This window comes from Rutilus rutilus (genome assembly GCF_951802725.1).
Source record: "Rutilus rutilus genome assembly, chromosome: 15".
Lineage (NCBI taxonomy): Eukaryota > Metazoa > Chordata > Actinopteri > Cypriniformes > Leuciscidae > Rutilus > Rutilus rutilus.
The window spans coordinates 38,414,869-38,424,524 of record NC_140220.1 but is presented as its reverse complement, the minus strand read 5'-3'; the positions used below and the strand labels follow the sequence as shown (position 1 = coordinate 38,424,524).

Genomic DNA, 9,656 nt, shown 5'->3' with positions numbered 1-9,656 from the left:
ATTTTACAAGGACACAAAGACCAAACCACATAGAAAACAAATCATTAGATGAAAAAATGAGATACATGTTTAGATATATTCCTCAAGTGGATATTTAATAGGATTGACATGGTTTATATAAAATCCTCAACAAGAAATGGAGTAAGTTGTTGCAGCTCTCTGCAGATTCCTTTTGGGGTCGTAAAGCTTTTATCAGTCTAAAACGGGGTCCGGTAACAGGACCGCGTTCTGTTAGGGATACATTCTTTAAAATAGGCAAACTACATACTAGGAAATCACAATTATGTCAATATAAAGGAATAAAACTTTCATGCATACAGGGATATACATTTCAGAATTATTTATATTCTGTGTTAGATTCAAAGGAGTTTGTGTGTCTGTGTGTGTGTGTGTGTGTGTGTGTGTGTGTGTGTGTGTGTGTGTGTGTGTGTGTGTGTGTGTGTGTGTGTGTGTGTGTGTGTGTGTGTGTGTGTGTGTGTGTGGAGGTCTCCTGGCCATCTGGATTCCTGCTTGCAGAGAGAGGGGGGAGAATCGATAACAATCTTTTTGAACTGCAAGCGAGGAGCTTGGCGATGGTTCTGCCAAACTTCATTCGGCAACAAAAGTGTCAAAAAAGGGCAATTTGATTCAGACTTTTCGGCGCTAAGCTGTAATTTACATTTATGAGGTTAAATGGTTAAAAGCTTTTTCTGAATCTTAAAATTTACAAGTCACCATGAGATTGTCCTTCCGCTACAATGCGTCCCGTATCAAACCAATACAGGACGCAATTTGTCCCGTATATTACATAGACCCACATAGTTAAGTAAACAAATAAGGATTTTTCAGTGTGAATAATACTAATAGTAATTAATGAAATCAATTTCACAAGATATAGTAAAGAAGCTCAATAGCGCGTGATTGCATGTTAGCGTCTTTTTCCCCATAGCGACAGTTTCGAGAACATGCGCCATAAACAGGCGTAATGCGCAGTTTTATAAAAACATGTTGAGCTCACTCATCTCTCCAGATATCTGAATGGGAAAAAGGTATCAGTGGTTCTGTCCTGTAACTAATGATGAACGTAAGGCGAAATGCACAGTTTCATTTGTTCACGCGGTGGACTGACTTAAAGCATTGTGTCATGACAGACAAATCTGTGCTTTTAAAGGTATAACGTTAGGCCTATTGGGATCAAGTATGTGAACTTGCAACAGAAAACATTTTATATGATTATTTTACATTTGATTATTTTATTTATTTATAAATATAGATAATAAAAACATTCTAAACCAGTAGTCAAGTTTTTGACAATTTTGCATGGATGGGATGATTTTATTTATTATTTTATTTATTTACTACTTAAAATGTGACTTAATTATTATTTCATTATTTGTACCATTTTTATTTAAATAATTTTGCACTTTTTAAACTTTTTTTAAAATGCCATAAATTGTGTATGACAGATAGGATCACGATTTATTATGCATAGATATGATTAATATTTATAAACGCTAAATTAATAAATAAGATTATTTATAATATATTCATTAATCTGTCTAATAACGTCTAGAAATATAATAGTTACCTGTCTATCAAGCTCTGACAATGTATGTGTCATGTTGAAATAATCAGCTCCAAGCTCTTGACACATTTTTCACAGGGTTCGTGTATGGGTGTCCCTTATTTCGCCTCACTGAAGGTGGCAGTCATGACATGGATTTTTTACGTAAGGGATAATGTAGAGCGAGGCGGTTGTTATAGCGAATATTTTATAGCGAATTCACACGAAGCCTTGAATCAGCCTGAAGGGGTTGTATTCGCTATAACAACCGCCTCGCTCTACATTATCCCGCTTATTACATGGCTACCCACCAAATAAATCAATAATTTGACACAAAATATTGATTTAAAAAGGAGTTTATTGATTTAAAAACGATTGTATTGCTTCCGCTAAAGAAAATAGTCCGTTCCGTCTCTACGGATCCTGCTTCCATAGCAACGCTCTGTTTTTCAAGGCAATGGTGTGTTAACTTTGCAGCAAAGATTTATTTATTTTATCAGTGTGTATTTTTTCTACATTGGAATTCAACCAAGCCATGTAATAAATTGTTTTAATATATTCCTTGAGGTTCACTTATACTAGGGGTGCCAAACTCAGTTCCCTAGAGTACATGTCTTCAAACCCTGGGTCCCCAGGATGATTTAAGGAAAATGGAGTTACATTTAAAATAAAATAAAAATTGTTTTCATAAAATCGTAGTATATAAGGAATTGTCACATTCACCACCTTCACCGTCTGTCTTCACTTCAATACACTTCCCAGCATCCCTCGTGTCTTCACACCTGCACTCACTCTCCCCTGAGTATTCATCATCACCTGTACCTCATCATCTCACCCCTTTATATTCAGCACTCACCCTTCAGTCATCGTCTGGTCTCGTCTATTCACGACAATTCAAGACTATTCAAGACTCACAGACTCCCTAAACACTTACCTGGTTCCTTACCTGAGACGCTATCCCCATTCATCTGCCTGCCTGCCTGCCAGCCAGCCATCTTCTTCGATCCTCCATCTCATCACCTGCAAGAAAGAAAGAAAGAGAGACTTTACCATCCAGCTAAGCATTCTCTGGTTGGCCTCTGGGAATAATGGACCTGTGACTTCACCTGGGGGTGTGGTCAGAGCCGAAAGTGACAGTCTTTGACCTCATGGCCCAACTCCATGTGAAACAGATTCTATCTACATTATATCTTGACAGTCCTTTATTAACTTGAAATTGTGATATATTTGTTTTTACCTTTTTGTAATAGATACTACCTCAGTTTAGAATAACTATGCTATGGACAAGGGAACCCTATGGACAGTGAATGTCAAGCTGTTAATCCACCAATGTGGACTACTTCTCCACAACGACCACATATTTCACAATATTTGACTTTATTTTATCTTTGTATTGCCAATTATTTATTCATCTGTTTTTCTAGTTTTTAAGGTGCTACTGCTGCCCCTTTAAAGAAAAGCACCCTGAACCCAAACTTATTGTGCAGTATTTTTTACTCTCTTCTAGTCTTGTTGGCTGTAATCTCACTAGTCAGGATTGTGAAATTGCGTCATCAGCTTTGATCAGATCTGACTCTGTGTGTCTGTAGGTTGTCTGGCTGTACGCTGACAGAGGAAGGCTGTGATTATGTGTCTTCAGCTCTGAGGTCAAACACATCACACCTGAGAGAGCTGGATCTGAGTAACAATGACCTGCAGGATTCAAGAGTGAAGATTATTTCTGATGGACTGAAAAGCACAAACTGTCAGCTGCAGATACTAAGGTATTTAACCCTCTGGAGTCTGAGCGGTTTTCTGGGCCCTGGGGGTGTTCTGACATGCTCTGACATTTGTGCTTTTTTCAGTTGCTTATAAACATATTAATGGCAAAGGTGTAAATTCACTCTATATAGCACAAACAGGACTACAATAATATGTGAGCCACATGTATGTACATGTTTTCATTTTTGAGAGAATAATGTTTATGCGTGGTTATCGAAAAAACTAAAAATTAAAGTTTTTTAAATAAGGCCACAAAACACATACTAAATATGTGGCAATAAGACTTTTGACTAATGGATGTCGTCGCCTATAGTTTTTTCTTCAAAATTATGTGAAAATAGTCTTGCTTTATCGTTCACATAAAACCATACATTGATTTAAATTGATGTAAAACAGGTTTTGCTTGGAAAGCCAATATGCGAGGGGGGTGTGAACGAGGAGTGGTTTACACCTGAGAATACAATGTCCCACCCACTCTGCATAATTAGCCATTCATTCAGGTGTGACTCTGACTGAGCCACAATGCAAGGACAAAAGATATATTTAGAAGAAGACTTATATTGACCATTTAAGATTTTGCTTACATCTATCTTGTAAATATGTTTTGCTATTTTATTAAAAAGGTTACAATTACAACAATAATTACAATTTCAACAATATTTCAAGTGTACTCTTTCTTTGTAAAAAAAATTATTATAGGCCTACATTTTATCTATGTATTCATTAGTTTGAATATAGCCAACATTGGAACAGCTAACATCTTAGTTGATGACTTTATTTTTGACAAAAATAGTATTTTATATATAGAAATTGCTAAACAAAAGCTTATTTGACGAGGCAGTATATTCTACAGTAAAAACTGTACCCAAATCTACTAAACAAAATGTTGTCTTTCATATTTCGCCTGACTGTAACGTTGTTTTCATGAAATATTAGGGCATATTGTTAATTTGCAGTTTAATACGTTGCTTATACAAATAGCCTACATTTTATTTCAACATATTTCAGTCGATTTTTACTCATCTCAGTATAGCAATACAGTTTGCTAAAACATCATCATTCATTCACACACGCGATTTAAATTGAAACTGTCTTTGCCAGCTGTGGTAAACAGCGCGCATCTCTGCTGTTTATTCATTCATAACCAGAAACCCACGTGAAGAAATTCACGTGAGAAGGAAAAAACTTACTAGTATTCCTCAGCTCGCTCCTCGATATACCCGCACTTCTGAGGGACATTTTCCATTATTATTATTCCTCACAGCGCTGCAAGACGGTGTAAACAAGTAATGATCTGAATAAACTTGTGTGTTTTCTCGAGCTGATGGGGGCGTTCACAGGATTGCGCTTGGATTGCCTCAGCCATTTGCGTTTGAATAGCGCACGCTCTCCGAGGGCGGAGTCACATTACAAGTAATTAGATGAGATGAGAACGACTGACATCTCGCTCTTTTCTTACAGATTACATGAACTGAGAATATTTGTTTTTTATATAAATTACTTCATTTAAAAGAAGAGAATTCAAGCTTCATGCCTGTGTGTCTGTATGTCTGTTTGACTGAGTATTCGCTGAGCTACAGTTCATTTTCGGACGCGTTTCAGAATGGACTTTACTGGCAGAGAGAAGGCAGAACTCGCTTCGTGTTTATTTTTCTTTATTTGGCAAAAAGCACAACACTTTGTTTTTATTGTGAGTATACACAAAAATAATACACATTTAACAGAATCGATTGATGTATGAAACTCCTATGGAAAATCAAAGTCAACAGAGTATTTATGAGTTTCTTTTACACTGATAAAAAAAAAGCGAGCTGGTATCGCCGGCGATACCGTCGACCTCAGGGGGTTAAGAACATATGAGAGATTATTTACAGTCTGCCACTCATAATGTCGATGTGTGTCTGTAGATGGTCTGACTGTGTGTGTCTGTAGGTTGTCTGGCTGTATGGTGACAGAGGAAGGCTGTGGTTATGTGTCTTCAGCTCTGAGTTCAAACCCCTCACATCTGCGAGCGCTGGATCTGAATAACAATGACCTGCAGGATTCAGGAGTGAAGATTATTTCTGAAGTACTGAAAAGCGCAAACTGTCACCTGCAAATACTAAGGTATTTAAGAACACATGAGAGATGATTTACAGTCTGCCACTCATAATGTTGATGTGTGTTTGTAGATGGTCTGACTGTGTGTGTCTGTAGGTTGTCTGGCTGTATGGTGACAGAGGAAGGCTGTGGTTATGTGTCTTCAGCTCTGAGTTCAAACCCCTCACACCTGCGAGAGCTGGATCTGAGCTTCAATCACCCAGGAGAATCAGGAGTCAAGCTGCTCTCTGACAAACTGGAGGATCCAAACTGCTCACTGCAGATACTCAAGTATGTGGAACAATAAGAGGCCCGGTTTACACCTGGTATTAAGATCTGTCTCAGGTAATCTGACCACAAGTCGGTTACTCTCATTTGGATGTAGAGGTATTCCAGCATTTTGGATGTGACATTTACAGTCAAAACTTGAAATATAAATTCTCATAGAATGTATTAATTACCAATATATTGAATAGGGCTGTCAAGTGGTTACAACTTTTAATCTGATTATTAACATGATGTGGCAATTCAACATCAAGATCTAACAATCTTATTAATTAATCGACACTCTTTAAATCACAGTAGCAATATATCTTCAAGTTCAAAAAGTAGAGAGAGAGAGAGAAAGAAAAAAAAAACAAGAGAAAAACTAGCACTTGTTAAATCTACGGCACTGTGTGTGTGTGTGTGTGTGTGTGTGTGTGTGTGTGTGTGTGTGTGTGTGTGTGTGTGTGTGTGTGTGTGTGTGTATATATTAATGAATTTCGGGTCTGGTAATATAGCAACACTGACCAAGTTGGCAGCACAGGTGGTCAAGAGTGACTCGGGAACATCGGCAGTGTCAACCCATCTTGCTCCTATCTTTTTCCCTGCTCCACCAAGCCTCTCATTTAGGAGTACGCTACAAAACTCCAGTCTGATTCAAAACTTGAGAAAGCATTCGTAGGCCAAAGGACACACCCGCTAATGAGAGGCTAACCAAGCAGCACTATCTCCTCTCCATGATGCCCGAAAACACACACTTTTCTCACAAAATCCACCCGCAATGACTGCCTCCAACGGGAATGTAACACACTCCCCTCTTTAGTTGAACATGACCGCTCTATACTCTTTAAACCATGCCCCTACAGTGAGGAAAATAAATATTTGAACACCCTGCTATTTTGCAAGTTTTCCCACTTGGAAATCATGGAGGGGTCTGAAATTGTCATCGTAGGTGCATGTCCACTGTGAGAGACATAATCAAAAAAAAAAAAATCCAGAAATCACAATTAACTATTTATTTGCATGATACAGCTGCAAATAAGTATTTAAACACCTGTCTATCAGCTAGAATTCTGACCCTCAAAGAACTGTTAGTCTGCCTTTAAAATGTCCACCTCCACTCCATTTATTATCCTAAATTAGATGCACCTGTTTGAGGTCGTTAGCTGCATAAAGACACCTGTCCACCCCATACAATCAGTAAGAATCCAACTACTAACATGGCCAAGACCAAAGAGCTGTCCAAAGACACTAGAGACAAAATTGTACACCTCCACAAGGCTGGAAAGGGCTACGGGGAAATTGCCAAGCAGCTTGGTGAAAAAAGGTCCACTGTTGGAGCAATCAATGACCTGAAAAGAGCTGGGACCACCGTTTCCAAGGTTACTGTTGGTAATACACTAAGACGTCATGGTTTGAAATCATGCATGGCACGGAAGGTTCCCCTGCTTAAACCAGCACATGTCAAAGCCTGTCTTAAGTTTGCCAATGACCATTTGGATGATCCAGAGGAGTAATGGGAGAAAGTCATGTGGTCAGATGAGACCAAAATAGAACTTTTTGGTCATAATTCCACTAAACGTGTTTGGAGGAAGAAGAATGATGAGTACCATCCCAAGAACACCATCCCAACTGTGAAGCATGGGGGTGGTAGCATCATGCTTTGGGGGTGTTTTTCTGCACATGGGACAGGGCAACTGCACTGTATTAAGGAGAGGATGACCGGGGCCATGTATTGCGAGATTTTGGGGAACAACCTCCTTCCCTCAGTTAGAGCATTGAAGATGGGTCGAGGCTGGATCTTCCAACATGACAATGACCTGAAGCACACAGCCAGGATAACCAAGGAGTGGCTCTGTAAGAAGCATATCAAGGTTCTGGCGTGGCCTAGCCAGTCTCCAGACCTAAACCCAATAGAGAATCTTTGGAGGGAGCTCAAACTCCGTGTTTCTCAGCGACAGCCCAGAAACCTGACTGATCTAGAGAAGATCTGTGTGGAGGAGTGGGCCAAAATCCCTCCTGCAGTGTGTGCAAACCTGCTGAAAAACTACAGGAAACGTTTGACCTCTGTAATTGCAAACAAAGGCTACTGTACCAAATATTAACATTGATTTTCTCAGGTGTTCAAATACTTATTTGCAGCTGTATCATGCAAATAAATAGTTAAAAAATCATACATTGTGATTTCTGGATATTTTTTTTTTTTTTGATTATGTCTCTCACAGTGGACATGCACCTACGATGACAATTTCAGACCCCTCCATGATTTCTAAGTGGGAGAACTTGCAAAATAGCAGGGTGTTCAAATACTTATTTTCCTCACTGTAATCTGGAATGGTTTTGACGCGAACTATTCCCTTTTTTTTTTTTTTTTTCGTTATGCGTCCGGTGTGAAAGGGCCTTTATGTAAAATACAGGACAAATCCAACAAACCCTTATTGATTTGATACGAGATGCTTCATTTTACCTGAAAATATACGAGGTGTGTGTGTGTGTGTGTGTGTGTGTGTTTGTTTCTTGTGTTTCTTTTAGAAATTGAATATGAATCATGTTTGTGTTTTATAGTGTGGATAATTGTGGAGAGTTCAGAATGACAGCAGGATTACACAAATGTAGGTCTACACACACAATCATCTAGTGATTTATTGTTGATTTGTGTCATTTAGTGAAATGTTTCTCTTCTTTTCTTGTGTTCAGATGCCTGTGATCTCACACTGGATCCAAACACAGCACACACTCGTCTCATTCTGTCTGAGGAGAACAGAACAGTGACGCGTGTGTTTGAGGATCAGCCGTATCCTGATCATCCAGAGAGATTTGATGAGTATCTTCAGGTTCTTTGTAGAGAGAGTCTGACTGGACGCTGTTACTGGGAGGCTGAATGGAGCGGATATAATGCTGAAATATCAGTGACATATAAAGGAATCAGCAGGAAAGGACGGAGAAAAGACTGTGAGTTTGGATTAAATAATAAATCCTGGAGTCTGTTCTGCTCTGATAACAGATTCACTGTCCGTCACAATAATAAAGTCACTGATATTCCAGACGTCCGTTCATCCTGTAAGAGAGCAGGAGTGTATGTGGACGTGTCGGCCGGCACTCTGTCCTTCTACAGCGACTCTGACACACACACACTCACACACTTACACACATTCAACACCACATTCACTGAACCCCTCTATGCTGGATTTAGACTTTATTATGATTCCTCAGTGTCTCTGTGTCAGATTAAACAACACACACACACACACACACACTTGTAAATCCTCTTTCTAACGTCCACATGCACACAGAGTCATCAAATCTCACATAATTACCGTTTCATTAATTCATTTTTAATTAATGTTTTTCATTATTGTGGAACTTATGCTGTAAAATAATTGTTGTTGTTGTAAATGTTTTTTAGGGGTTCAAGCATGCAATTCTGAAACCCTATTGTAATTTTTAGGATTTATAAAACGCATCGTGCAGGCCAAACCATAAGGCCTAGAGACTTGAAACCTGGCCACATGGTAGACCTCAATTTGGGGACAATCTATCAGAGTATGACCCCGATTGGCCCATAGGTGGCGCTACAGCAACCAAAAGTACAAAATCGCTCATAACTCTTAGACCGTTTGAAATTTTCTGCTATTTCGAATTTTGTCCAAAACCTACTTTTGTGAACTAGTCCCTGGTTTTTGGCCCGATCGGAACCAGACCAGTCTAGGACAATTCTCTGGACTCTCTAGATCAATAGTTACCGAAAAAAATTTGAACTTTTGCATTTGGGTGGCTGTAATGGGGTTATTTATAAATGGGCGTGGTAAAATGCACTAAAAAGCTTATAAATCCTAGTCAAGTCATCTTCATTTATATAGCGCTTTTAACAATGTAGATTGTTTCAAAGCAGCTTTACAGAGATAAACGTATAATTTATGGTAACAGAGATTGTTTTGGCTTTATAGCGGTTCTTTAATAAAGTTATTTTCCAGCTAAAGTTAGTTTTGATTGATTCGCTTCCATTGCA

At 38.7% G+C, this 9,656-nt stretch overlaps 1 protein-coding gene across 1 annotated transcript; it reads left to right on the top strand.

Annotated features, from left to right (window-relative positions):
* Positions 1–715: 715 nt before the first annotated feature.
* Positions 716–8,986, top strand: LOC311304781 (stonustoxin subunit beta-like; the record flags this gene model as incomplete). Its single annotated transcript, XM_084432015.1, has 6 exons — positions 716–746; positions 5,287–5,372; positions 5,476–5,478; positions 5,583–5,674; positions 8,213–8,259; positions 8,345–8,986. 6 exons carry the CDS (start codon positions 716–718, stop codon positions 8,908–8,910), a joined length of 825 nt encoding a protein of 274 aa, XP_084288141.1. The 3' UTR covers positions 8,911–8,986.
* Positions 8,987–9,656: the final 670 nt, after the last annotated feature.